The sequence below is a fragment of a genome, unplaced genomic scaffold (assembly GCF_019419815.1).
Source record: "Pyrus x bretschneideri cultivar Hongxiangsu unplaced genomic scaffold, Pyrus_bretschneideri_v1 Contig28, whole genome shotgun sequence".
NCBI lineage: Eukaryota > Viridiplantae > Streptophyta > Magnoliopsida > Rosales > Rosaceae > Pyrus > Pyrus x bretschneideri.
In genome coordinates this window covers 352,389-380,196 of record NW_025999590.1, presented here as the reverse complement: position 1 = coordinate 380,196, position 27,808 = coordinate 352,389, and the positions used below count along the sequence as shown (strand labels likewise).

The following is a 27,808-nucleotide window of genomic DNA, read 5'->3' as shown; positions in this document are numbered from 1 at the left end:
TTCAAAATTAAACTTTCTCTATCTTTCCCCTCTCTTCTTTTTGGGCCACCCTTATCATTTTCTCCGTCTATCATTAACTTGTGTGGGATGCAAGCTTGATGAATCTTGTCGAATGTATTTTAAAATTTATGAATTAATTATTTGTATATAATTCACGTAGCATTGTATGATTGGATTGGTAGGACCACTCGTGAGTTAGAGTGCTCACATGAATTTAAATGAGTAATCTCTATATCGTTTTAATTTGATCAAATTTCCTGATATGTATGTTGTATTGATTATCAAGGATCAATAAGCTGCATGACTATTAAGTGTCAATTTGATAATTATTTCAATTTTTATAGAGTTTTTATTTTTATTTTGTGGTAATAAGTTTTATAGAGTTTTGAAAAATATGAAATTTGAAAACTGAAGGACAAATTATGAAACCTCACACAAGTAGGAATTGTTTGATAATCATTTCGTTTTTAATTTTTAATTTTATTTATTTTTAATTGAAAAGTCGTTTAGTAAATATTTTATGTTTTCCGTTTTTCAAAAACAAACTTTCTTTGTCTTTTCCCCTCTCTTCTTTTTGGGCGACCCTTATCATTTTCTCCGTCTATCATTAACTTGTGTGGGATGCGAGCTTGATGAATCTTGTCGAATGTATTTTAAAATTCATAAATTAATTATTTGCATATAATTCACGTAGCGTTACATGATTGGATTGGTAAGATCACTCGTGAGCCACATGAGCACATTCACGGAAAATTTGAGAAAAGACGTTGATATGCAGCATTCAAATACAAGGACCACATCATCCATTTTTTTGTTTTCTTATGTTCATTTTTGGTATTTAATAAAACATTTATTATTCCGACAAATAAAAGTAAAAATAGGTTAATTTTATTTTACACCAAAGTTTTGGGGGTTATTTGCAAAATGAGTTATGAGATTTTATTTTTTGCATATCACACCATGTGGTTTCAGTATTGAGTTATGAGATTTTATTTTCAACGTCTAATTGACAATTTTATTTTTTAAGTTATTAACTTTTTAACACACATATCCCACCATTTGTATAGTGACACATGGTGTACCACCTCGTTTTCCGATCATACTGAAAAATCTCTCCCACATTTTAAGTACACGTTGACCACCAATTTCAATGTTAGTATTTAGTCTTTAAATCATTTTATGAAATTGACAGTCAAGCTTAAAATGTGGATCCAATATATGCTACATAAGCATTAATGTCTAATCAGACGCTAAAATTAACCGTTACTAAATTCATGCAATTAAAAAAGCACGTGATGTAATGCTCACAAATTAATTAAAACTACTCATTTTACAAATGAGACCCCGAACGAACCTTATGGCGTAAAATGCGGTTAAACCAGAAAGAAAAACTGGGTCAATTTTAACATCGCAAACGCTATGGCGGGTCAATTTTGAAGCGTGTTTTCCCTAGGTCTGCGAAGCCCTTCACGTACGGAAGGTTCAAGAATTGACTGGATTTCAATTATTTAACGGTATTTATTTCAAAAATAAATTATTACTTGTGTGAGAAAACGACATCCACATTGAACACAGATAGTCCATAATATGGTCGTATAAGGACGAAAACTACGTCACGACGAGAATTTCAACATATATGTCTAAGTTACCGGATACAAGACCCGAATGAACAAATGGGACATCTTTGCTATCTCTTGCCGGACTTTTCCTTTCAGTTCATTTGATAACGTTTTCCGGCATACATATTTCTTTTACAGAATGGGATACTCAATACTTCTGCGACGTTTTTCGCTCCTCTATTTCGAGTAAGTATGCAAACAAGCGAGTTGCCATCGGGAATGCGCAGTTGCTCGTTTGTGTTGAAGGATGACATAGTCTTCAGACGAAATTTGTCTCCCCAGTTTAGGTGTCTCAAAAAATTTGGAACACATAAAGCTCCGTTTCTATTTGTCACGTGATTCCCTTTTTGGCAGAAAATCAGGCCGCCTCCACCGGAGATTGAACCACCGCGTGCCTACAAGAGGAGTAACAGCCAGCAAAATCTATGAGACAACAGTATTTTTATTCGAATCGAATCTGAGCTAACATAAGTCATACATGTTATAGACAAGGAGATAAACGCATTGTGCGGAAATAAAAATGACAAGACTTCGAAAAGCAAAGATGATTACCAGTAGAACTTCTTGAGAAGAATTTTAGCACTTCATCGATGATAACAACCTAAAACCAGATCACGATTGAAAGCTTGAACGAGCATTGACAAAGAGTATTAAAAAACAGGAGTCAAAACATAGGAGATCTGAAAGATAAACCACATACGGGAAATGAAAGGTATAGCACAACAATCCAGTCGGCCCAAGATAACGGTGTAACCTACAGCACAAAATATTACATTTACGGGACCATTAGTAATGTTCATTTACATAAAAACAATAAAAGAAACTGTCAAACACAAGAGCAGGTATAAGATTACTTACGGAGAAAAGAATAGAGAGTGGATGGACGTATAATATTAGTACGTGAAGGATCATCGTTAGAATAATTGAACCAACAAGCCACAAGTTACTCCATGGAGGGATAACACTGGAAACCAGAGAAAGTCAGTGCTAAAGTCAGTCTAGTCTCCAACCAAAAATGTCGAACTGAAATAACTTAGTCATTAGAAATAAACTGGAATTTGAGTTGGGGCAAAGTAATAACTTAAATTTTAAAAGTAAATTGTAGTATTAATATCTACGTATATGCTTACACAAGAGACTGATTTTCGCTGAGATTATTCAAGGCGTTAAACATTTCAACAACTACAAGCACAGTCATGGATACAGTTGATGGATGGCGATCATCAAATATACTGCATGGATAAGTTGTCTCCCTCGTTGAGCATGAGTCAAAATTCATCTGGAATGAAATAACAAAAAAGGTGAAAACCAGCAGTTTATACATAACGGAGGATGTTATAAGTGTCCAGTCTACAGACATTTCTATGTAAGTAACAATTAAACGTATGTCATAAAATCTGTAGAAACCAGTAAACAAGCGGACGATGATTTTAGCAAGTACAGAATTTCAGAGCCTGTATGATCTTACCAATTCAGAATATGGCAGTTGAGGACCGCTATCAGAGTAAACAAACCACCATATAAATCCCGCAACCGTGGCAAGCCCAACATAAGCTGCAATTCATACACCTTCATTTGATTTGCATGAGGAAAATAAACAAGCGCTAAATCATGACACAAAAAATCCTAAACAAATAGGATCAATCATGTTATATTCAATAAATGGCTTCATGTTATGGCTTAAGTTTTTTACTAATTGGCAGCACCAATTCTGGACAGTCCTTTTCTCTATCGATACGTAATGGAAAAGGAGTGCAACCAAAGCAGGGATCAAAAGGCCATTCAGCAAGTAATGCCAATTCATTTGTTTAAATATAAGCTTATGAAAGAGAGATTAAATGACTTACTATTATAAGGCTTAACATTGCTTCATATTGAAAAAATAACGTAAAAGGGATGCACTACAATGCTTTACAGCTTTTAATTATAGCTAAACTAGTACATGTGGGATTAATTTCACTGGGAAACATATTTAATGGGAACTATGCATACCTCCAATTACCAAATAACGAAAAAACAGCCATCCAGAAACAACTGCTTCATTGACCTGTACACAGATAGAAGTTAGAGTGACGTTATGCTAAAACTAGAACTATTTTGAACCACAGAACGACTAGTTTTATGAGATTAAGATAACATCAATAATGGATGAAAGTGAAACACACTTATGGCCTGGTGAAACAAGATAAATGTCCGAACTTGTCCTTGATATTTATCTCTAATAATCTCCATAGAAAAAAACTCAATGCCATTTCTTATTCAGCCACTTTTAGGCAACTAGTGTTAAAGACATATAAAAGGAGGAAAAGAAAGAAAAAATCAGAATACTGATGGAAGAATTAATTAATACAATACCTTTCGAGGTTTAGCTTTCATCACATCAGAATCTTGCTTATTAAAACCAATAGCAGTGGCAGGCAATCCATCAGTAACTAAGTTGACCCAGAGCAACTGGACCTGGAAATATTTTTCATGAAAGTTTCAAGGACATGAAAGTAAAAGAAGCAGAAGACATTACTGTTCTCAAATAGAATGAGTTGGAAAATGAAATATCATAATTCGCACGTAAAAGAACTCACAGGGGCTAGGGTATCAGGTATGCCAAGTACAGCTGCCACAAATATACAAACTACTTCACCAATATTTGAAGAGATCATATATCTGATAAATTGCTTCGTGTTGTTGTATATAGCCCTTCCCTCTGCAACAGCCTGCCAAGAATTAACCACTAATAAAGCTAAATGGAACAGGCATATACGTAAAAGTCCTCATTGACTAGTAGAAATACAATACTAGCCAAAATAATATAAAAATGAAAATGGAGAAAGAAAGGCTTACTGCAACAATGGTAGCAAAATTGTCATCTGCCAAAACCATATCTGAAGCACTCTGATAAGGGCAAAAATAACAGCGGTGAGAAGAGTAAAGTAAAACTACAATGTGGTGATAAAACCAAGAATGGCACTAGGAACCAAATAGTATAGAAGTTGATTTTGCAATGGCAAGGGTGAAAACAATATGTATCCTGGGCTACATTGGTGAAAGAGTGCATTTACATGCATTTAATTATATATGGCCTGGAGCTTTTAATTGCATACATGTGTTTGGATGCAGATATGACTTCAAAATAAGAATGAAATGATAATTGAAAAGAGGCCACTTACTAACGGCCTCTTCACCTAGTGATATAGGTACTCAGTAACTTTAGTTTGAAGACTGCAACAGGCATCAGGGCACTATCATGCTGTTAAGGTGGCCTCAGACAGTGCAAACAGTGCAAGGAACGTGGTTTAAGCTTCTCACTAAAAAGGAAAGCTCTTTACCAATTAGGGTGCAAAAAATGAGTACCTTGGCAACGGCTGTTCCTGAACCCATGGCAATTCCAATATCTGCCTTTTTGAGTGCAGGTGCATCATTAACACCATCACCAGTCATTGCAACCTAACAAGCATGCCAAAGTTTCAGGAAAGCCCACAGAAGAGCATGCACAGTGAGCACGAAAAAGATTAATCTAGAGTTTCATGACTAGTGCCACTAGCGTTGTTCTCACATCAATCATTTGTACCCTCAACTCATATCCTCAAATGAATAAGTATCTTTTACAAATTTTAATAGAGCAAACATCGATTCCTAGGCTAAAATGAAGGTATTGCATCTATATAATGTTTCAGTGACCAGTGATAAGGCTATAGAGGGGTGTACCACTTCGTTCTGGTTTCGCAAGGCCTCAACCAGCATCCTTTTATGAGAAGGTTCAACTCTAAACAAACCAGAGAAAAAACACTTACTCAAGATATTGAAAGAGAAAATTTGACAAAAAGATGATTAAAATAGATGGAACACATGGCAAATTCATAATCTTGCATAGAAAATTGACAAGATACAGCATGGATGCAACCAGTATACCTGGTGAATAGTGCCATGCGTTGCAATGCCAGCGTTTTCTGCATTGCTGGTAATTCTTCAAACTCAGTTGCAGTGTAAGAGTGTCCAGCAAGATCTTCTAAGTGATCAAAAGCCCCTATCTTGCGGCAAAGTGATTCAGCTGTTGACTGAAATCATGCCCAAATCAGCCGGAGTGTTCTAACCATGTATGTGGATATATACATGTGCATAAGCATACATCCATGCATAAAAGGATAGACTTACCTTGTTGTCCCCAGTTACAACTATAACTCGTATGCCAGCAGTCATGCATGAAAGCATAGCATTTCTCACTTCTTCTCTTGGTGGATCAAGCATTCCGATCTTCAAAAGAAACAAAGTAAGAAAAATGTATACGACATTAATAAATTATAACAGAGCTAATGAACATCAGGACAACGTCCATTTCTTGCACAATAAAAAATTAAAATCATGATTAAGTACAGTAGCAAGTATTTGGCACAGCAACCAAACTTGACTTTATATTTTGAAACGAAAGCATACCAACCCAATGAATGTTAGATCCTTCTCATCTTTATGGGAGAGACTCTGTAGACCCACGGGCATCCGCTTGAAGGCCAGGGCCAAGCATCTTAGTGTTTCCTTTCCTGCAAAACTGTCCAAAAAATATGTATTGCAAACTCAAAAGAATTCTACTCTAGCCATTACAAGAATTTAGACAGGTTTGACTAGTAAGAATTTTAGGGCCACTACGAGAGATGAAGAAAATATTCCAAACCTATGGAACCTTGATTCCAGCTCAGCCCGGATACTAGTGGTTAGTGGTATGGCAGAACCATCATCACTGCACAGAATACTGGTGCATCTAGAAATAATACTCTCTGGAGCACCTTTTGAAAACATAATTTGCAATTGGTTTCGGCTGCAAAGAACACTCATCATCTTCCGATCACGAGAAAAATCTGCAACAGAAATCTGCAAGCAATATATTAAACTAATAAGCAAAACAAATCTTACTGCAACAGAAATGTGGCAGGTTAGAAACTTTTTTCCACTGTATTTCTTTTGTGTTTATTTAGTAAATAGTTCCACTGTTACTACTTATGACATTAAAGTAAAACTCAAAGGAAGACATAGATGCATACACACAAACACCAGCCAATGATTTGTGGCTAGAAATCAAGATACAGCCTAGTATTTTTAGCAGACGACAAGAGAGGGCCAAGTATTTTTAGCAGACGACAATAGAGGACCAATAAAAAAAATATACAGAGGTACACAAGAATACAAACCAACAAGTAGAAGCAATAACAAGTTAGTCCAAGTTGTTTGGTAAGGAGGTGAAACAGCATTAAAACATCATAATTCATCGGCAGATATTATTATGTCCAGATACATAAGAAAATGGTATATATTTCATATCATAAAAATATAATATAAATGTAGAAAAAATAATAACTAAAAGCATTAGAATATAAAAACTACAAACTGGATATTTGTAAACCATGCAGCATACATATTTATAAGCTATATTTTAATCTTGATCTATTAGTTTAACAATTTAATCTCTTTCTCCATTTGGGGCGGGGTGTGAGGGCACTGAGGAGGAGGGATCACAAGGCAAACCTTTTTAAAATGGTCCTCCCAGTAGCGATTACAGTAAGATGCACGTTCATGCTTGCTCAGCACATTCAGAGAAGAAGGCATAGAATCAAAGCCAGGAAGACCAATCTGTAAAGGAAAGAAAAAGAACTTACAAGTACAAACCTTGAATAACTGCATGACAAAAAAACTAGAGAAACGAAGGGGAAGATAGTGAGAATTGAAAACTTCAGTTATTAGCAAATGTTCAGACTGTATAAGTACATAAATGAACCTTCTCTGCAAGAACACGGAGGGCAACTTCAGTTGACTCGCCAATTTTTTCATAGTTACTCTTGTCAGGATTATATTGCAGGATAGACTCATTGCACAGTGCTGAACACATTGCTATGTGAAGAAGACAAGAAGACTGAGCTGGAAGTTCAAGCTGAAAAATAGAGAACACTTCAAATTGGTGCGGAACTAAAAAGGAGACCTGAATGAAGCATTTAAAAACTTATGCGAGGTCTCATTTATATAACCCCATCATAATAATTCATGTGACACATATGCCAAAGATGCAAAAGTAAATTACCTGAAGCCCAGTACTGTCAAAAATTAAGCCCTCCGGCGCATATGTTGTTCCACTCACACTGTATTCAGAAATAACAGGAGCATGTTGTACAGTATGAAGCACACAAACCTGCAGAGATGAGAGTAGCAATGGGTGAAAAATCATTTGAGTGAAACATAATTGCGCCAAGCCAACAATTATAGTAAGTGAAGAAAGTTTGAAATTAACACTCCAAGATTTTAAATCAGGCAGCCAGGCTGTTGTAACTTAGTTTCACATAGTTCTGTGAAACCTGGTGAGCAAAGTAATCTTTCAATTACACTGATGTCTTTGTAAAATGAAAAAATACAATTGTACATGACTTCAAACATCTGATACACCAGAATTCATGTCGTCCTTCATGTTACATAACTCACAAATTCCTTGTCATTATCAGAAATGCCTATAAATATGGACATGAGCGTGCCCTTCTGTGCCTCTGCTTCCCCCACTGCATATGTATGCACATGTGTTGTGCATATAAATGCATGTGTTGCATCCTTTGGAGGTAGGTTATTACAAGTTTCTACTGCAAGTAATATATAAAGACAATACAAAGGCACAAATCAATCAAATAAAAAACATATATGCCAATAAATATAGGAAGTGACACTTTATGTTCCTTGCTATTCACAGGAATATAGGAAGTCAAAAAGATTAGAAAGGTCATATTCAACTGTTTACTATGGCAAGGTCTTACGATAATCACCTTTGAGGCAGACATCATATTGGTTGTCAGTGTTCCGGTTTTGTCACTGCAGATTACTGTAGTGCAGCCTAAAGTCTCAACAGATGGCAAAGACCTTACAATGGCATTCAACCGAGCCATTCGTTTTGTCCCAAGAGCCAAACAACTAGAACCAAAACGAAGAAAGACCATGACGAAGAAAAGCATCAGACATCATATTATAACGTCTTTGTCATTTGATCTATACACAAGTAAAGGTTCAAGTACTCACGTTGTAACGACAGCTGGAAGTCCTTCAGGGATTGCTGCAACTGCAAGTGCGACTGCAATCTTAGTGGGCACAAGAAAATAGTTTGTAAACATTAAATCAGGAAAGATTAGTAAGAGCCATTATAAATCAGCCATTGAAACAGAAATGTGATGGAAAAAAGTTACAAGGAAAATGAAAACCTAAAAGAATTTTCTATGTACCTTGAAGTAATGAATTGCACCACGAAAGAACCCACCATGAGCAGGGTCACGAAAGTGACCAATATTTACAATCCATACCAGTACACATATGCCAGCAATAACCTGAGAAAGCAATGAAAGTTAAGAAATGCACAATAAAGCATACTGGAGAGTAATGACCAAATAAAAACTTCGAGAGTTACCTTGGCCAAGAATGTACCAAATTCGTCCAGCTTCTTTTTCAATGGCGTCACTTCCTGCAAACAGCCGTATAAATGAATAATCAGAAGAAAGCTCAGGTCATCTATATATAAACTACAAGTTCAACAAAGGATCTTTTCTTTCAAGCTTCTTTCATGTCAAGTTTCAGAAGAAAAAGTGCAGAAGGGACTTCATGAAGTAAAGATATTTTGAGTACTGTGCTCTATGTTGTGACTCCTTCCATTATTTCGCTACTGATTTTTCAAGTAGGAAGAGAGAACCATATAGATATGCAGAACCACACTTCTTCGAACTAGGCAGTAATGGCAGTACACAAACAGCTTTACCATATCAATGCTAGAAAAATAATTAAAAATTCAAAGCAAGATTACAAGTTACTGATATGGTAAGAGCACACAGATATAAACTACTGAAAAAAATCTGAATTTACAGTTCATACATCTTCTGTTTGCAACATTGAATCGTGTATACCACCCATAGCAGTGTGTGTTCCAACTCCTACTACAACAGCTCTAGCCCTACCAGCCACGACTACTGTACCCTGAGGATCAAGATGTGCAGGACGTTGATCATTGCTTTGTAACATACAGTAATAGAAAACTTGATCAACCCATTCCCTCAAGTTTATAAAATAGGTAACTGGGCACATAGAAACTGGATCCAGCATATAGCTTCAAGAAACATAAAATTTTACCGAGAAAAGGATATTTGTCTTGTCTTGATATACAACATTTGTTGCAGTAGTGGACTCGAGCTCTTTTCCGACAGAGCAACTCTCACCTGCCATCATCAAACAAAAGTTCTCAAATAAATTGATCCAGCATGCCCTCAATCATTATGAAGTCACAATTACAATACACACAATTTAAAAAGACAATAATTTTTAACAAAAAAAAACAACAATAATGAAAAGTATCCATCAACAAAACAAATATCCATTTGATTTACTATATCCAGTACATAAAGCAGATGTACCTGTAAGAATTGCCTGATCAACACGTAATTGATTACTTAGCATCTCAATCATTCTCATATCAGCTGGAATTTTGCCTCCCACTATACATTTGACCCAACCCAAAAGAAAAATCAAATCCAAGAGTAACCACAATATTAAACCAATTTTGCATGCTCAAAGCTACTTACCAGCCACTTCTACAATATCACCTGGGACAAGCTCTGTTGCTGGAAGTATGGAGAAGCAACCTGCAAGGAGTTACTTTTATGTCAACTTTTGAGTGGTAAAGGATGACACAATTTTATCAAGCAATTTGATATGATGCTCGTAAGATTTTGTTGGTCAACCACTACTCCCAAAAGCTTAGGTTGTCCTTAGTTAGCAATTATATCCCTTTTTCAAGCAAAATTAACAATGTTCCCTCAATTTCTCTTTTCCCAAGATCCATCCAAGGAGTCACATTTAATCACAAAAGCAAAGCATCCAAAAAGAATCAACAATAATAAATATGTTTCACTATCTCACAGTCCTTCACAGACAGCTCAGCAGTGTGACTAGCCATGAAGGTCTCTTTTTTTTCAAACAAAGCTAGCTATATCACAAGCATAAGATCACACTGATGAGATCTCAACCAGCACCGTCATAATAAAAGGGTGTACTACCTTACACTTCTTATGGTCTGATTTTTACAAATTAAGCTAGAAAGAAAACCTTATACAAAGAGGACTTAGAAACATGAAATTAAAACATCATAGTGCAAACAGCATTTAGCCTGGTCAAGTCACTTCCTAAATTAATTTTTTACCATTTCGCAGCACAGTTGCGATATCAGCTTGGTATGCACGTAGCTCCTACAATATCAAGGGTAAAAATAAGGAATCAGAACAAGTCGAAGCTGTAAGGACTAATTTAAGAATTTCCAGAATGAAAAGTAGGTTACCTAGGACTTCATGTATTAATCTTCTACAACGTGCAACAGAAAATAAAGACAAGCATTGTAAGAGGTAGACACGGGTACATGGGAAAGGGTGAGGATAAGTAGATTAACTCAAGTGTTAATGGCCAATCAACAAATTGAACATAACTTCAAGTTTTAGTAGAGAATGAACCTATAGAAAAAGGAAGCACGGTTCCCACATCCACTGAATTGGTAGTCTTTCAAGATGTTTTCTGATATTTATGCAAGTTCTGAAAGGCTATAAATATAAAAGTTACCTCAAGAGCCTTTTCTGCGTTTGTTTCTGTAATCACTCCTACTGCAGCATTTGCAGCCAATATCAAGAGAATAACCTGTGCCCCAATAATTTCAAGACAATAGAATCTTTATTGACACCAAGTTGTATGCCGCATGCTTAATCAGCAACAGACGTAGAAAAGAGTTATAGTGAATCATAACATTCAAAGCCTTACTTGGAAAGTTTCAAGAGCAACAAATTTTGAGCAAGATATATTTCAATACTTGAACAAAAAGACATGCATCAAAGACTTAATAGTCGAAAAAAAAAATCAGAGAGAATAGCTGAGTGCAAATCAAACACGAAGGAATAGGAATCACATCCAGACATTGAAAGTAAAAATACGAAGACAAAGAAAGCACAAAGACATGCATCTAGGCATCAATAACTAAACTAACAATCTTTTTTAGCCAGTCTAAAATAACAGTTTAACATGCATAGCATCTTTCCTTCTTTATTTTTCAGGGGAACAAAAATTGTATTAAGGAAGAACATGCATACTATCTTTTTTCTTTTTTGGCTAGTAGATTACTCCTGAAAGGTGAATTCAACCCATGCTTTGAAAAATAATAAATAACAATAGTAATAAGCAATCAGTTTAGCAAAGCAGAAAAATATCACATCTTACAGAAGGCTCCAAAAAAGCTGTTAATCCCGTATCTCCATTAATCAAAGCCAGAACAAAAGAAACAAGCGCCGCAACAATCAAGATCTTTACAAGCAAATCATCAAACTGCTTCAAAACCAATTTCCAGAATGAAGCCCCTGCATATGAAATATAGATAGCTTTCATAACAGGCATGAAAATCACATTCTTGATATAGATAGATCCATACCAGTAGCATACTCCTAAAAAAATGAATTCGAGTAAACAAATTTATATTTAGACTCCCTAAAATTCTTCATTCTCACCAACCTCACCAAAACCAGCCACCTCCTCTAAAGGGATCATGACTGTGGTTTTCTACACTTTGTGAAATTGGGAGTATTAACAAATTATTGGCAGTACACAAGCCATTGGCCGCTAAAAGTCACATTCAAATAATGGTCTATAAGTACAACAACGAGAAAAACTAAGGGCTCGTTTGGATGTGCTTTTTAAATGACTGAAAGCACTTTTAGAGAAAATGTTTTTCAAAAGCACTTTAAGTGCTTTCTACAAGAAGCACCAGTTATGTGCTTCTTCCAGGAAGCACTTTAAGTGCTTTTCCAGGATTTATTAGCATTTTTACTAAGGATTGTTTCCAAAAATATTTTCACCAAAAACGCTTTCAGTCATTTTAAAAGCACATCCAAACGAGCTCTAATTTCAGGTGGAACTCGTGCTTCATTTAGTACAGGAAAGAGTAGGGGGATTTGAGAAGACATAAACAAAAATGTACTCGTGCAATCAATGAAAAAAACATCACGTTAACTTGCTTATGCGAGATGGATAGAGTAGGGGGAAAGGAAGTGGTTTACTTACTTTTCTCTTCCGGAAGCACTGCATACCATATTCCAAGCATGCACCAAAGAAGAAACCACATTAGAACTTGACAAATAATACCAAAACCAGCACTCTAGTCTGGAGGACAAAACAACCGAATTGGTGAACGAATACGCACACGCGCTGGGAGCAGAGAAAACATACCATTTTTGCCGTAGAGTCTTGCATGTTGCGCAACCTGCGAACAACGTAACAATTCAAACCTCAAGAGCATATAAAACTAACTCGAAAACTGAATTAGAACTAAATAACCAATAAAACAGAACAAATTTCACACCTTTCGCTCTGAAAGAAACAAACTTTGCAATACCTGTGAGTCATTGAGGCCCTTCTTCGGGTCCACGCCGAAGAAATCCAACACCTAACCAATAATACAAGGGCAAAACAATGTAGTAGTGAATTAATCAATCACTGGAACCGAAAAACGCCACATCCCCATGGAAATGCTGCAACAGAAGCTTCCAATTTCCAATGAATTCAATTCTTCCACCTCAAGATTCAAATTCTTTCATCTAAAAACACACGCACACACAGGAATTTGGAAGCTGGTAAAACCGATGGATTACTGGATTGCTGAATTACTGAATTACCTCGGTGACGGATCGAGCGTAAGCGTCTTCCATTGAAGGACGACGAAGAGCTTGGATTGGATCGGAGCCTTTGGAACCTGTTCTTCTTCAACTCTGTTTTAGTACCAGTCCACTGCAAGTAACGGGTGAGATCTGAACAGAAAGGGGAAATTTTGGAGCGAGACGTTATGTTTAAGCAACGTCGTCGTTTTGGGTTGTGGCCTTTACGTTTCGTAATTCGTAAAGTAAAGGCTTTTGATTGGGCCGACTTTCGGATCTGGATCTTGGCCCATATGAAATAAATGGTGATTATCAAGTGGATTGACCCCTTTGGTGGAGAGTAAAATTATTTTTGTTGATCTTTTAGTTGGATTTTTTTTTTTTTTTGGGTTAGGGATCTCATTTTTCGAAACCGTATAATCTCAAAGTTTTGGTGTTTTATGACTAACTAGGTTTGAATATTATTGACGAACGATTGGATGAAATTTGATATGCAAAGTTATTAAGGTTTTACGTAATTGGATTTGTTGGGTTTAAATATTCGATTAGGAGACTAGGTTTTGCAAATGGACGACATGACTGAAACCTTCTTCTCTCTTTTTATTTTTGTTTTATTGTTCAAGTATCATTTTATTGTCATGCACCAAGAATTACTCAAAATGAGGACATTAGGAAAATAGCACGTTCTTAGATTCGATTTTTACTAAAGACGAATTTGAACCACATTATTACTAGTCCATTATGAGGTTTCGACGTGCGGTCCATAAGTTGACATATGTAAAGCGGTAGGCCGTTGCTTTCAAATCTCCAAAATCCACGTTTTTTAACACCGTGGACCGATCCTCAATGGGCCTTTTTTTTTTGGTCAATTCAATGGGCCTTTTAGATATGCCTCTAATTTGACCTATAAATACACACTCCACGATCAAAACCGGTCCGACCCGGTTCACACGACCCAACAACAAGACCTATCGTCCAACCCGCGCCGCGCTTAAACCCTCGAACAAAAACCTAACTTCATTCCGGCTTCTTCGTCTTCTTTCTCCTCTCTTTCTCTCTCTGATGCTCTCGCACCTCCATTACACTCCCTTCACTCTCGGAGTCACTCGCGGAAACACCAAACCCTAACCCTAATCGTTTGCGGGGGCGCTTTCCGGGACTCAGAGCCTCAGACGAACATGTCTGAAGCTTACAGGGCCAGTTCAGTCGATTGGAAGCCCTCTCCCTTGGTTGCCCTAGCCACCAGCGTCGACGACTCCCAAGTCGCCGCTGCTCGCCAGGACGGCTCCCTCGAGATTTGGCTCGTCTCCCCCGGCTCCGTCGGCTGGCACTGTCAGCTGGTACGGTCACAACCACGAACTCTCTTTCTATATACACATATATGTTTACGTATAGCCTTTGGAATTGATAATCATCAGTAATTGATAGCTTACTTTAATTTAAAGTTGAAATATCAATGTTTTGTTTTGTTTTTGTGCTTAAGACGATTCATGGTGATCCTGAATCTCGAGTCTCGTCGCTTATTTGGTGTCGTCCTGGCTCGAAAGGGTTGCCTTGTGGACGGTTGTTCTCGTCGAGCATCAATGGTTCGGTTTCGCAGTGGGATCTTTTCCATTTGAAGCAGAAGGTATGCTTTTCTGTTTGTAATGAAGCTAAATTGAGCATTTCCATTGTTTAACTTGTAAGCCAAATTTTATGCAAACAATTGATGAGCATGTGTAATTACTCATACTTTCGTAATTCTTAATTTTTAGTTCTCGAAGCATTTATTGTGATGAAGCATCAGATGCTTTAACTAAATTTTGTTTTTCATTCGTAGACCGTGTTGGATTCTATTGGGGTCTCAATCTGGCAAATGGCTGTTGCACCGTGTACTAATGAAACTGAACCTAAGGACTACCCTATTGGAAATGGGTTTCTTAAAGCTAATAGTACTGAGGGGGATGATAGCGAAGATGATTCCAATTCAGCTGAGATTAATGAGCAATCAGTTGTTGAGAACCAGTGTGTGGCATTAGCTTGTGATGATGGCTGTGTGCGGATATACACCATTACCAACACAGATGAGTTTGTATACACTAAATCATTGCCTAGGGTCAGTGGTGAGATATCTACCCTCTTTGTTATTCTAGCTCTTGGAGTTTTGTTTTGCTTCCTTATTTTTCTCTTTCATAAGTTTCAATTTTGATGTTTTTGTGATGTTCTATATTTCAGGACGTGTCTTGAGTGTGACATGGAGTCCTGATGCTAAATTTATATATTCGGGGAGTAGTGATGGGTATGTTTGAACATTTACAGCAACTGTACTTGTTGTGAACTTCTATGAGTTATTACGAGTTATACTAGTGTCATTTCTATGCATTTGATGATTTTTTTTTCGTTGGGCAGGATTATAAGATGCTGGGATGCTAAATTGGGCCATGAAATTTATAGGATTACGGTTGGGCTTGGAGGTTTGGGTAGTGGACCTGAACTTTGCGTTTGGTCGTTACTTTCTCTGAGGTAAAAATGAGGCACATATTTATTATTTTCTGCTGCTCCAAATTGATTTTTCAGTTTGTCGCATCTATTGGTGTTTATTAGCTGCTGAACTACCTTTTTGAAAATCAAGTTCTTTCTTTACACCAGGTGTGGGAACCTTGTAAGTGCAGACAGTACTGGCAGTGTTCAGTTTTGGGACAGTCAGCATGGAACTCTATTGCAGGCACATTCGAACCACAAAGGTGATGTAAATGCTCTGGCAGCAGCTCCCAGCCATAATAGGGTGTTTTCTGCTGGTTCCGATGGTCAGGTACATGATTCATCTTGGAGAGAAAAATCGTTGGTAGTTCTGGATTGTTATTCTGTTAATTGTTTTAGGAAATAAGAATTTGATATCTGTCTCCAGAATATGAGGAAATTTTAACTCACTTCAGTTGTAGCAACAGACTAATAGTTTAGCATAACAATAAACAATACACCAGGACATAACCAGCCAGTGCATTATTTTTATAATGCATTCATTTCTTGTTCTTTTGCTGTGCATTATGTGGACCCTGTATCTTATGCTGCATACAGTTCCGTTAGAATGTTTTATGCCATAATTGGATATTGTCCATTCATCTCTTATTGTATTGAAGTGAAATACTTGGCGGTGGTTATTAACTAATGAGTAGGTAACAAGAACAGTTTATTATTTTCTCTAGCATCTTGAACTAATTGAATAAATTGGAGGGAAATTAGGGACATCAAATTTACTTATGAAATGATAGGTATATATTCCTGCTAATAATTCTTTATATTTGAAATTCACTTTTTTTCTATGGTTTTGAATTTGCTATTTTTATCAAGGAGCATGCACTTGTTGAACTTGCTGATCGGCTACCATAATCTCAAATGGTCCAATATCTTCTTTTGGCAGGTTATTCTTTATAAGCTCTCTAGTGCGACAGTGGGATCTAGTGATGACAAGTCTTCTTCTGAGGTGACAAAGAAATGGATCTATGTTGGTCTTGTAAAAGCTCATACACATGATGTTAGGGCTTTGACAGTGGCTGTACCGATCAGCAGAGAAGGTTTGCCCATATATTATGATTGATTTAATATTTTTCCTTGTTTTTGCTGTTATTTAATCTTTCCATTTTCACACATAAAAAGATTCATCAGTTTATGCTTGTTTGTGTTCAAATGGATCTATGTTTATTTACGCCCCTTGTTACGTCTTAACTATTTTCCAATTCTTAAATTGAGTCATTCTCTAATTTGCAGATCCCTTGCCAGATGAAGGTATAAAAATACACCGTAAAGAACGTCGTAAGATAACGCCTAATAATATTAATGAGTTCAGTTATCGTAAATGGGCACACTTGGGTGTTCCCATGCTTATCTCTGCTGGTGATGACACAAAGCTAATCGCTTATCCTGTTAAGGAGTTCACACAGTTTAAACCCCATGATATCTGCCCTGCGCCTCAAAGACTACCAATTCAACTGGTGCTTAATAGAACATCCAAAGAATCATTGCTTCTTGTACAAGCTTCTAGTTGGGTGGATATCCTGCTTGTACGTACACAAAGTGGCACCTTTTCTAAGATGGCTCCTGTCTCCAAATGGGGCCAAGCCTCAACAGATCTTTTGGTTCGAGTCAAGAGTAAGGCATCTCGGAAGATCATTTGCAGCGCAATTTCTAATACGGGGGTGCTTTTTGCTTATTCTGACCATGTGAAACCTAGCCTATATGAATTGAAGAAGAATAAAGTTGGCAAAAGTGCACTGACTGTTAATAAAAGACAACTTCCACAGAAACTACCATTTGCCCATTCCATGGTTTTTAGTTCTGATTCTTCTCGCTTAATGATAGCAGGGCATGATAGAAGAATATATGTAAGCTGTCTCCTTCTTGTTGCTCTATTTTATCTATTGTTAATTTGTTACAAAGAAAAAAACTTTTTGGGGTTTGACTTATGTTATTTTAGAAGGTTCCGCATGCATTTCTTCAGCCCTTGATTTGGCAATAACTTTGTGGATAATCATACTTTCTCACTCACACAGATAGGTTACCTTTTTGAAATTAGTTCTTGATAATCCTACTTTCGCTTCTAAAAAAGGTACTCTGTTTTTAGGGAGTCTTAATGCTTGTGCCTTTGAAGCAAATTCATCAGGCCGTTTAGCTACTTAGGTGAGGCTAAAAGCAATGCTAAAGAGCTTGATCATTCTGACTCTTTGAGACATGATTGGACAGTTTAACCTGTAAAAAACATTGATTAGATAGTGGCAAAACCTGTGTATTCGTTAATGTTATATGGCTTCCATTTCTTGACTTACCTCTTATGCTGTAGGTTGTGGATGTGAGCAGAGAAGAACTAGTGCACAGGTTCACCCCTTGTCGTGATTTGCAGGATCAAGAATTACCACCTAGTGAGCCTCCCATAACAAAACTGTTCACCAGTTCTGATGGGCAGTGGCTGGCTGCCATCAATTGCTTTGGAGATATTTATGTATTTAATCTCGAGGTACAAAGGTATGAAACTATACTAGATGTATCTTTTGCTGGCCGGTACCTAACATTGATAATAGTTTTCGTTTTGATATTTTACTAGGACCCGGACCAATTTTCTATCCTAACTCTTTGTTTATATTGTTAAAACAGGCAGCACTGGTTCATTTCAAGACTAAATGGTGCCTCTGTGACAGCTGGCGGTTTTTCCCCGCGAAACAACAATGTGCTTTTAATTACAACCTCTTCAAATCATGTATATGCGTTGGATGTTGAGGAGAGAGAACTGGGAAACTGGTCGAGGCAGCATACATATTGTCTGCCGAAGAAATTCCAAGAATTTCCAGGCGAAGTTATCGGGCTCTCTTTCCCACCCTCCACAAGTTCATCTTCTGTTATCGTTTACAGTGCCAGGTGCGCTCCTTTTTCCTTGTGTCTGGATGAGGTGTGATTTGTGCGTATGTTATAGAGCTCAAAACCTTGGAAGTTGCTAAATGTGAAACAAAAGTAAAATGAGAATCCCTTGTCATTAGATTTGATGTTGCCAGGGTATTACAACAAACGGCAGTTTTCATTCCCGCAATTCAATTCTGAAGTTTCATGTAGGAATAGTGCAGCTTAAAGTAGATTTGGGGGATATCCGTGTTTATGTGTTATAACTAATTTCAGGGTTTTCTTATACTTTAGGGCAATGTGCTGGATTGATTTCGGGAAGCCCATTGATCCAGATGATGAAAGTAGTGGCATGCCAAACAGTCAGAATCCGTCATCGTTGAATTTGCAAAGTAGTAATTCCATTAAGAAGATTCTAAAACGTAAATTGACAGACAGTGAAACGGAGAGTAGACTTACGGCTATGAAGAATTTTGATTTTATTTGGTTCCCAAGTCCGGCTTTATTTTTAGGTCATCTTTCGAATAGTTCTCTGTTGATGATAGACAAACCGTGGATGGAAGTGGTTAAATCTTTGGATTCTGCACCCGTACACAAGTATGTTTACGGGACATAATGTCATGGAGGGTTTAGCCTTCGAGAGAGAGTGAGAGAGAGATCAAATGTGGCAATCGATCTCTTTTACACGTTGCCATCGTGTATTTTTTTCTCTTTGGTTACGGAGGGCTAAAGCGTGTTGTGTAATTGTACTCATCAAAATTTTGTTCTTGTTAACCAGTTTAATGAAGTTTGTCTTACAATTCTTTTAGATTCCTGCATTTTATGTGTACGTCCGTTGATTCCTTGTAGGCTTGTTAACAGTATGATTCCCTATCTAACAGTGAGATGTTGATGCTATACGAAATTTGGCTTTCCGGCCGAGTTTGGATTTCTGAGTTTTACCGTTCTGGCGAGGTCCATTTATGTAAATGTTGAGATTAGATGTCAATATTTGCTCTGTATGTTATATGGGGCAGGGAATAGTTCAATTTTGCTCTCCAATTCCATCGAGCTCAAAGGAGATCTTCCAACCTCTTTGACAATGAGAAAAAGAAAAATAACATAAGCTGTTTTTCTGTGGCGATTGGTGAGGCTACGTCGGCAAAGTTTGGTTTTTCCGGCGAAGTTGTTTGGTTGGTGTTTCCGGTGAAGTTGTGCGGTTCAGATCGCCTGTTACGGGAACCCGAAACAATGGGGATGGGACCTGAAGGAGGGGGTGGGTGGAGTGCTTTGTGTTGGTCGGACAGCCACGCCACCAATCGTCCCTACCCAAGAATTTCTGTAGTTGGAATTTAATGAGGCTTTATGCCACCTTGAGAGTACAATCAGAAATTTAGGACAGGGAATCCAACATTTCCGCCGGTCTCATATCTTGACATTGGTGTTAACAAGGGAATGTTATCAGCCTTCTTATTTGGATCTTTTCGAGTTCTCGACTCTTTTTTTATTTTATAATGTTGCACGATGAATGAAAGTGTCTATTTTGTAGTTTACCTTTAAAAATCAACTATGTGAATGTATAAGAAAATAAAAACGTTAAACCATTCAATTAATGTTGTTAAAATTAATGTTTGATTGAATAATATAGTTCATCTATTTATTTATTTTTATTTTAGTTCATCTATTTATTATACAGCTGTTAGATAATTAAATGATTTCGGATATGGTGGAATTTTTTACAAAGTTAATCTTTAAATAGTGAACTAGAAAATAAAAGCTTTAAATCATTATATAACATACTAGGATAAAAAATAGAATAAAAGAATCGTTTTTCCAATAAAAATTAAAAAGAAATGTTAATGAGATTCTTAAAAGTGAGACTCTATATGGACTTTTTATCACCTTATATCTTTGGCACAATATTTTATAATGTTGGCATATGAATTAACGTCAAAATGTGAGACGATTTATGAAGAATCTCACTTTAAAAGGATCTCCTCAGCATTTCTCCAGATTTTAAAAGATCAAAGTTCCTTTCCAAGATATGGAATGCTAAATTTGAGGATGGCAACCTTTCAATAAAATCATAATCAAGGGAAATCTCATCTGCCAAAACAAATTCAATAATTGCACCAATATTATTGAATGAATATCACATGCTTAGTGGGAGCTATCAAAGTGTGGTGGGCTGCCTCTTTTGGTTGAAAATGGAGCTTACCATCTGGTTCCATTTCATCAAGAAATTGTCTTTTTTCTTAAATTATTGTTGGCTTTGATATGGCATTGCCAAATTTACTAGAGAATCTCTCATGCATCAAAGGAACCGCATAACTATGGCCCTCGTTTATTTTTTTTCTTTTTTCTCTCTCCTTGTAACTTTTGCCAATCTTAAACAAAAAAAAGATTAATAAAATTACACATTGGATGTACGAGAGATTCTCTCCAAATTAACCCACCTAAAAGTTGTAGTGAGCTAGGCTGGCAAGCTGGAGAAGAATAATAAAGTTGAATCATTTATTGCTCCTTTGGCCTTGGAATGGTCATCTCATCTCATCTCGTCTCAATTCATCTCGTCTCATCTGTTTATAAATGGGATGCAGCATCACTTTGCTCTAGAGTGGACCACAACTCTTTCTATGATTAGCTTTGTTTCCTCCACCCTTGCTTAACCTAAAACTATGTGATTATTGAAAAGCAAACACTTCATAGGTCACTTATTCCTAATTTATGTACTTTTCTAACACATCGGTTCCTTTTAAAAACATTGGTCGACGCTTTAATAATTAACGAGTTATTTCTCCTTATTTACAAATTACACTTTATTCCTAGGTTGATACACATACTGAAGCGACCTACATGCAAAGATCAAGTATTTTCCATTCCTTAATAAGTACTTCGTTATCTAATCTTGGAGGCAACTGAACTTAATGCATCTGGGAGTCTACATCTATTGGGAAATTTTCCTTTTCTTCAAGCTATCACCTTATTCGACAAAAACATAAAAATTGTGCTTGTGCTAATTTTATTTAGCGATGCTTTCTTCCGCCTCAGCAATCTATTTTGGCTTGGGGGGCCTTTTCATGATAAACTTCCTACCAAGGGTGTACTTCAACGGCGTGGTATTTCTTTGGCGTCCATTTGTTGTTTATGTCATAATTTTGAAGAATCTACTACGCATTTTTTTCGGCAGTCAGATATCTAGACAACTTTGGAGGTGGTTAGCATGTCAATTTGGTACCTCTTTGCTTTTTCATATTCTCTTGCTGGTTTTGGTATGCTTATGTGCATAAGCCTGTTTCGAACAACTGCACATTCTCTTGGTTTTTGCGGGTCTTTCTTCGACTATTTGCAAAACTCGATTTAAGTTTATTTTTTAGGATCACCTAATATATTTTCATCATCTTTGCATGCCTTTCAATTATGGGATTGTTCATGGTGAGAATTTTATTCCTGGTTTTACTCTCAGGGTTTTGACACTTCTATCAATTCTCTGGGGATCAGACCTATCCCTCACAAAGCGCCTATTATTTTTCATGTGCTTTGGTATCATCCTTGGTTTCTTAGGATTAAACGTAATAGATGGTAATCTTAGTCCTATTGCTTGTTGAGGAGTTTTCAGGGATTTCCATGGTCAACTTCTTGGTGGTTTTTGCCCAGGGATTAGTTATCGCAACTCTTTCTTTACAGAATTATCAGCAATTATTATTGGTGTAGAGATTGCATATCAGTGGTGTTGGCATTATCTTTGGTTGGAAAGTGAATTTTCTAGTGTTATTTCTGCTCTCCAATCGACTGATTTTGATTCCACTGACTAAGTATAACTTCTTTTTTGTTATCAATAAAATTCCACTTATACCGTCGAGATTTTTTGAAGAAAAAAAAAAAGGAATACGTGGGAGAAATGAGAGATCAAAGGCCGAAAATTTAATAATATTTTTTGTGTTCCTTAGGTTGTTTCCTACAGCGTTGACAAGAAGAAATAAAATGGAATTGATTGGAAAAAAGGTAGCAAAAAAAGCAAGGAACAAGATCCCATGGGATCTAATTGCCTTCTATCTTTTACATTGTTTGTTTCCCAATCTCTTATCTCCACAACTGCAGCAGATGAAATGAGATACTTCATTCCTGTCATCGCCTTATATATCACTCCCAACTTCCTCCTTGGAAATCACCTGCGCTTATTGATAACCATTTCATTTTTAGTTTATATTTTTTTTTGTTAGAGATATAAGAGAAATATGCAAGAGAAGCGAGAGACAAAGAAGAGTGGAGTAATTCGGAAGAAATGATCGGTTTTCAGTTTTACCTGGTTTTTGTGAAGCTGGACTTTTGGCTAGAGATGACTTGAAGAAACCAAAGTGCTGCAGCAATGCAGATTTTCCCTGTAAGAAATCAGAATTTGCAGCACGTTCTTGAGAGAACAGAAGTAGCTAAAAAAACCAAAAAACCCGAATTAGGAAAGAACAAAAGAAAGAACCTTTATATGTGTTGCAGAAAAACCCTCAGAGTAATCCAATACATTCTGCATTGAAGATTCATCCTTTGGGAAATTAGCACTCAACTTCTTCTGTAAAATAAGAACACGTTCATGTAAATACATGGACCCGAAAAACAAAGATATACATTTGTGAAATATGTTTCTATGATATTTTTTTTGCCTTGGAGTAGTTGAGGACTGGGGAGCTAGCAGTGTCATCAAGGTGTTGTTCTCGGCTGCCACTTCCTTTGCTTTTCTTCTTGCCCTTCTTTCCCAACTTGGAACCCCACGAAACCGAAAAGGAAGACCTGTTTTCGTACACGCAGTCTTCATCAAATTCGTGGTAATGTGGAGGTCCAGAAGAAGCATCAGACACCATCGACAGATCTTCTTCTTCTTTTGTCTCCACATAATCAGCAAAACCCCCAGGTTTTTGGAACTGACTTTGAGAAAGATAGGAGGACTCATCTAAGTAACTTGTCCATCCAGATTCACACCCACTATTGCATTGTGATGGTGATATATTCATCTCCACTCTCCTCGACCCGAAACGGACTTTCACACTTAACTTCGAGCCGCTATTTCTAACAGAGTGTTGTTACTAGGGCTCCAAAAAACGAAGAAAGTGTGTATTTTGCAGTAGTGCAATTAGCTGCTGCTCTGGCAATACCCCTTTCTTTCTTTTCTTTTTCTCAATGTTATTGTTGTTGTGGTTGTCTATATAAATACAAGTTAGAGGGAGGGAGGAAATAAACCAAACAAATATTCAAATCCTATGCCACATTTGTCCTTTGCTCTATCTTTTGGCCTTGTTATTTTATCTCTTTGTGGATGAATCAAATATGCCAGTTGGCTGTGTGGTGGTGGTGGGGTGGTGGTCGTGGTGTGGGAGGTGGGGTGGGGTTGAGGGGGAGGAAGAGAGGAAACAATGGCAATTGGTAAATTGTTGTGAGAAGGGAAGTGGTTATAATTTTGTGTGCAATTTTAGCAATAAACAGCTTGTTTCCACTTTTTGATCAAAAGAGAGAAGAGATCCATAACATTTGTCTCACTATTTACCTTTTTTTTTTTGCTTTTTTCCCCCTTATCCTATAAGCCTAAACCTTCCTTCCCAACCACTACTCTATGAAGGTGAAGTGTCGAACAAATAGTTAAAGTAAAATTAGATAGTGGCCACCAAGATTTTGAAAGACGTTAAGCACTAGTCAGTTGGCGGGTTGGGGTCTAACGTTTAAGTAGCTAAGTGTGGCTTATGCAGATTTAGATAAGTTTTTTATATAATCATATAACTAAGTACTTACTTATACTTAAAAAATATATAATTACATTGAGATACATAAATTGTAAAATATAATGACCTATAAATTATAAAGTATTAGAATATAATTAAAGCATGGAGAACAAGCAGATATGTGTGTTCATCTAAGTATTCAACAAGTCTCTTAATTACAATTTATTAAAAAAATAAAAAGCAAATGAAAGTTATCTATTACTATAAGAGTAGTGACCTAGGCGGGTGCCTAGTCGAGTCTAGGATGGCTAGGCGGGCGCCTACGTAGATTTAGACGCCCTTTCTTAATTTTCAAACGTCTAGGGATTAATCAGAGCAGTAATTAGCCGTCTAGTGCCTAGACAGCACTAGAGGAGGATTTTTAGAATAAGTGGTCATCACTTACTTTTGTATATAATATTTCATAATTTTTACCATGTTTGGTGGTGTTGTAAGATTGAATCAAATTGGATAACTCACAATTTTTATCCAAGACTCCGAGGGCTTGTTTAGTGTTCATAATTTGCTTGAAATGGGTAACTTATAAGCTTCGAGGTGTGTTGAAGTAAGCATAAAAAGGTGATTTTCACACATTGAGGAAAAATGTACGATAAAATCCTTCTCAAGACATAAATGTAGAGGAGAGTATTTTTTTTTATTTTGGAGGGAATAGAGGGGATAAATTATAGAGAAATGCTAAGAAAATTCTCAAAGTGGAACTCTCTATCATTTCTTTAAATTATAAGATGTTATATTCAATCATTTTGTTGGGATTAGAAGTTTTTGTCATGAAGAATTCATTTTAAACTCTTAAATTGGACAAAATTTATTCATTTCTTTTTTCAAAATAGCTTGAATATATTGAATTATCCAACTCACTTCAATCTTAGACGTTAAACGAGCCCAAACTTCTATTAATCTTTTGCATGACAAACCAACATTGGGAAATATTGAAGAGGAGTGAAAAAAAAACATATATATTTTCACGAACGATAATTTTAATGGGTTAAATTGTTGAATGCTAGGGGTGAGAAGGATTGAAGGGAATCACACCCGTACCAAGATGCATAAGTATTATTACTTTATGTCATTACGGTAAAATATATAACTTGTCCCTGGATGGTTTTTGCTTGAGAATCTAGTAAAGAGAGGAAATTGAAATTAAAAAATTTCTTGACCCCATGTTGGTTTAGAGGTCACTTAAATCAGGCAACAATTTTCTTTTTATGTATATATAACAAAAGTATCCTTGACTCTTTTGGTTTTTGACGTACATTTCATTTCATTTGATTTGACTCTTTTGGTGCTTGACACTAATTCTCCATGATTTAATAAAATAATTTTGGAAAAGCCCAAATAATTAATCAATTTGGGAAGAAATAGAGGCAGATTATCTACCCTCCTGTTTGAGTGTCCTTTTCATCCCTTTCTATTTTGTGCTGTCACGGTTAAGCCACGTCAACATTTTATATTGATTTTTTTATAAAGATAATAAGATAAAAATCAATAGAAATATAAAATGTTAACGTGGCTTAACCGTGACCGCACAAATAGAAGAGGATGGAAATGGCACCCAAATAGGAGGGCAGACAATCTGCCTCCAGAAACAGAAGTGAATATTTGCTAGAAAATCTTGTTGAATATACATCCAATAATATGTATTTAATATGTATCTTGTTGAATGAGGATCCTCTTCAGATTTTTTTTGCGGATCTCGAAATCTGTGTATAGTGTATGTTCATCGTACATCATGTGGTTAAAAATCATTTTAAATTCTTTTATTTAAAATTGAATACAAACAGTACCTGACAAAAAATGACCGCACGATATACGGTGAACGGACACAATTCATGAATTCTTGAAATTCTCACAAAGAGGATCCAGATTCTATCTTGTTGGGCCCTGCTGATGTGTAATAATGCCCATTGGCCAACACATTTTCTGGTTTCAAAATAATGTAAGAACAAAACAAAAAAATCAATAATATGTCACACATATGTCACCGGTTTTTCCTTTTTTAAAAACAATAATATGTCACACATATTTGTACTGAATCTTCCAATATTTCCACCCTTAGATTAATTTTAGTTCAGAGATCATCATTTTCTGAATGTCTGTTTTTCTGCTGTGAAAATTCGAAATGTGTGTTTTGACCCAAGTTAGGAGGTTTTCGAAACTCTACAATTCTCGCCTTTTTTTATGTGACAAGTCTCAAAATTATAAACAAATGATCGAATAATAAATGAGAAGTTCTTGTGTTCACCTGCCGCAAATGACATTGCACTCGACTAGGTATGCCCAGTGTGAGGTTGGTTTGAGTTAAACAAAGAAGGTTTTTATTTTATGCATAAAATCGTATAGGTGGGCTGGTATAGATAATCAGACATTAAAATTTCTAATTTTTATGATCGAATAAAGGGTTGAACATCAAAAAGAAGTTTGCCAACACTCATTAAATGGGTTTATGTGAAGTTACAGTTCATCTATGATGGAAAATCAAAAGTGGTGATCAATGTGACATGAATCAATGACCATGAAATGTGACTATTTAGAAGGATCCAAATTTCAGATGAGCACATGCCCTTTTCACTGCTTGCAGACCGACCTTAATTTATCCTCCACAATTTTTGTACGAAAACAGAGTCTATGATCAATTGGGTTTTTGGCCTTTTTCCCATCCTAGTTTTATAGGGGCCTTCAGTTTCCTCCTTAAAAATTTCCATGTGCTTGTTGAATATAATTCGGGTGATGAGGTCTGATAAAAGAGTTGTGTTTGTCGTATTTATATCTTTTTTGTGTCTTTTTTCTTTTAATGAGTCGTGTCGTATCAAACATGTTATCTTAACGGGTTCTTAACAGGTGATCCAATAACAATATCTTATTGAGTCTTTAACAGAGACTCGATAACAGCCCAAAACATCAACAGATTCTTAATGGATTACCCGATAACGATCCGCTTCGTTAACATTTTGACATGAAACCAGTTGTTTTCGTACCATGTCGGATTAATTGGTCGTTTAACAAATTATCAGGCATGTATATCATGCTACTTTTTACTACTTTACTAGGTGAGAATAGGATTGATATGCCATAAATTTCATTATTTTCTTAAAAAATAGAATTTATTATATTAATTCATGATTTGTCTTCTATTAGAAAAATGGATATGCTAATCTACCAGAAAATCACTTAGAATCCTAATTGAATACCCTTAGAATCATTTGAATTAAAATCCTTCAAAATCTCAATAGTATACACCCCCTACATGTACGATATATGGTAGTCAATGTTTGAGTTCCAACAACATGCACTGGACGCTGAAGAGTAGGTTTAGCCCCAACGAGCGACAATGGAGATTCAAGCCAACCACTAAGCGAGAAACTCAAATGTTTTACCCACTGAACGAAATGGG

The 27,808-nt window shown here is 36.3% G+C and overlaps 3 protein-coding genes across 5 annotated transcripts; 1 reads left to right on the top strand and 2 right to left on the bottom strand.

Moving 5' to 3' along the window:
- Positions 1–1,578: 1,578 nt before the first annotated feature.
- Positions 1,579–13,486, bottom strand: LOC103963988 (calcium-transporting ATPase 3, endoplasmic reticulum-type). 3 transcript variants are annotated; one of them, XM_048588354.1, is made up of 34 exons: positions 13,325–13,485; positions 13,045–13,095; positions 12,879–12,912; positions 12,714–12,731; positions 11,877–12,013; positions 11,229–11,303; positions 10,819–10,864; positions 10,202–10,261; positions 10,034–10,114; positions 9,753–9,838; positions 9,498–9,599; positions 9,040–9,093; positions 8,858–8,959; positions 8,658–8,716; positions 8,408–8,552; positions 7,681–7,788; positions 7,381–7,533; positions 7,131–7,235; positions 6,283–6,479; positions 6,048–6,159; positions 5,769–5,867; positions 5,526–5,671; positions 5,322–5,379; positions 4,968–5,060; positions 4,458–4,508; positions 4,199–4,330; positions 3,975–4,076; positions 3,612–3,666; positions 3,088–3,173; positions 2,750–2,898; positions 2,478–2,583; positions 2,320–2,373; positions 2,172–2,220; positions 1,579–2,014 (listed from the first exon to the last, which is right to left on the bottom strand). In XM_048588354.1, the coding sequence occupies exons 1-34, from the start codon at positions 13,355–13,357 to the stop codon at positions 1,944–1,946; spliced, it is 3,009 nt and encodes a 1,002-aa protein (XP_048444311.1). In that variant the 5' UTR covers positions 13,358–13,485; the 3' UTR covers positions 1,579–1,943. The 3 variants fall into 3 exon arrangements, 2 of the variants coding, with proteins under 2 accessions (XP_048444311.1, XP_048444312.1); XR_007259891.1 differs by lacking the exons at positions 1,579–2,014; positions 2,172–2,220; positions 2,320–2,373; positions 2,478–2,583 and having other exon boundaries at positions 2,858–2,898; positions 3,088–3,188; positions 13,325–13,486; XM_048588355.1 differs by lacking the exons at positions 11,229–11,303; positions 11,877–12,013; positions 12,714–12,731; ... (1 more) ...; positions 13,045–13,095; positions 13,325–13,485 and adding an exon at positions 10,954–11,219.
- Positions 13,487–14,257: 771 nt separating this feature from the next.
- LOC103963989 (WD repeat-containing protein PCN) lies at positions 14,258–19,478 on the top strand. The gene is made up of 11 exons (XM_009376871.3): positions 14,258–14,643; positions 14,787–14,930; positions 15,123–15,405; positions 15,518–15,581; positions 15,692–15,805; positions 15,932–16,094; positions 16,704–16,857; positions 17,051–17,664; positions 18,120–18,301; positions 18,431–18,691; positions 18,965–19,478. The coding sequence occupies exons 1-11, from the start codon at positions 14,482–14,484 to the stop codon at positions 19,284–19,286; spliced, it is 2,463 nt and encodes an 820-aa protein (XP_009375146.2). The 5' UTR covers positions 14,258–14,481; the 3' UTR covers positions 19,287–19,478.
- Positions 19,479–22,563: 3,085 nt separating this feature from the next.
- On the bottom strand, positions 22,564–23,919 carry LOC103963990 (protein SOB FIVE-LIKE 5). Its single transcript, XM_009376872.3, has 4 exons — positions 23,308–23,919; positions 23,127–23,216; positions 22,956–23,031; positions 22,564–22,821 (listed from the first exon to the last, which is right to left on the bottom strand). Exons 1-4 carry the CDS (start codon positions 23,653–23,655, stop codon positions 22,793–22,795), a joined length of 543 nt encoding a protein of 180 aa, XP_009375147.2. The 5' UTR covers positions 23,656–23,919; the 3' UTR covers positions 22,564–22,792.
- Positions 23,920–27,808: the final 3,889 nt, after the last annotated feature.

Coding starts and splice junctions, on each gene's coding strand:
- LOC103963990 (XM_009376872.3), bottom strand. CDS start 23,655: ATGAATATATCACCATCACAATGCAATAGTGGGTGTGAATCTGGATGG. Junction 23,217..23,307: donor CAGTCCTCAACTACTCCAAG/GCAAAAAAAATA, acceptor CTTATTTTACAG/AAGAAGTTGAGTGCTAATTT. Junction 22,822..22,955: donor TCCAGCTTCACAAAAACCAG/GTAAAACTGAAA, acceptor CAATAAGCGCAG/GTGATTTCCAAGGAGGAAGT.
- LOC103963988 (XM_048588354.1), bottom strand. CDS start 13,357: ATGGAAGACGCTTACGCTCGATCCGTCACCGAG. Junction 4,077..4,198: donor TACCTGATACCCTAGCCCCT/GTGAGTTCTTTT, acceptor AAATATTTCCAG/GTCCAGTTGCTCTGGGTCAA. Junction 3,667..3,974: donor TGAAAGCTAAACCTCGAAAG/GTATTGTATTAA, acceptor ATCTGTGTACAG/GTCAATGAAGCAGTTGTTTC.
- LOC103963989 (XM_009376871.3), top strand. CDS start 14,482: ATGTCTGAAGCTTACAGGGCCAGTTCAGTCGATTGGAAGCCCTCTCCC. Junction 15,582..15,691: donor TATTCGGGGAGTAGTGATGG/GTATGTTTGAAC, acceptor TTCGTTGGGCAG/GATTATAAGATGCTGGGATG. Junction 17,665..18,119: donor GGCATGATAGAAGAATATAT/GTAAGCTGTCTC, acceptor CTTATGCTGTAG/GTTGTGGATGTGAGCAGAGA.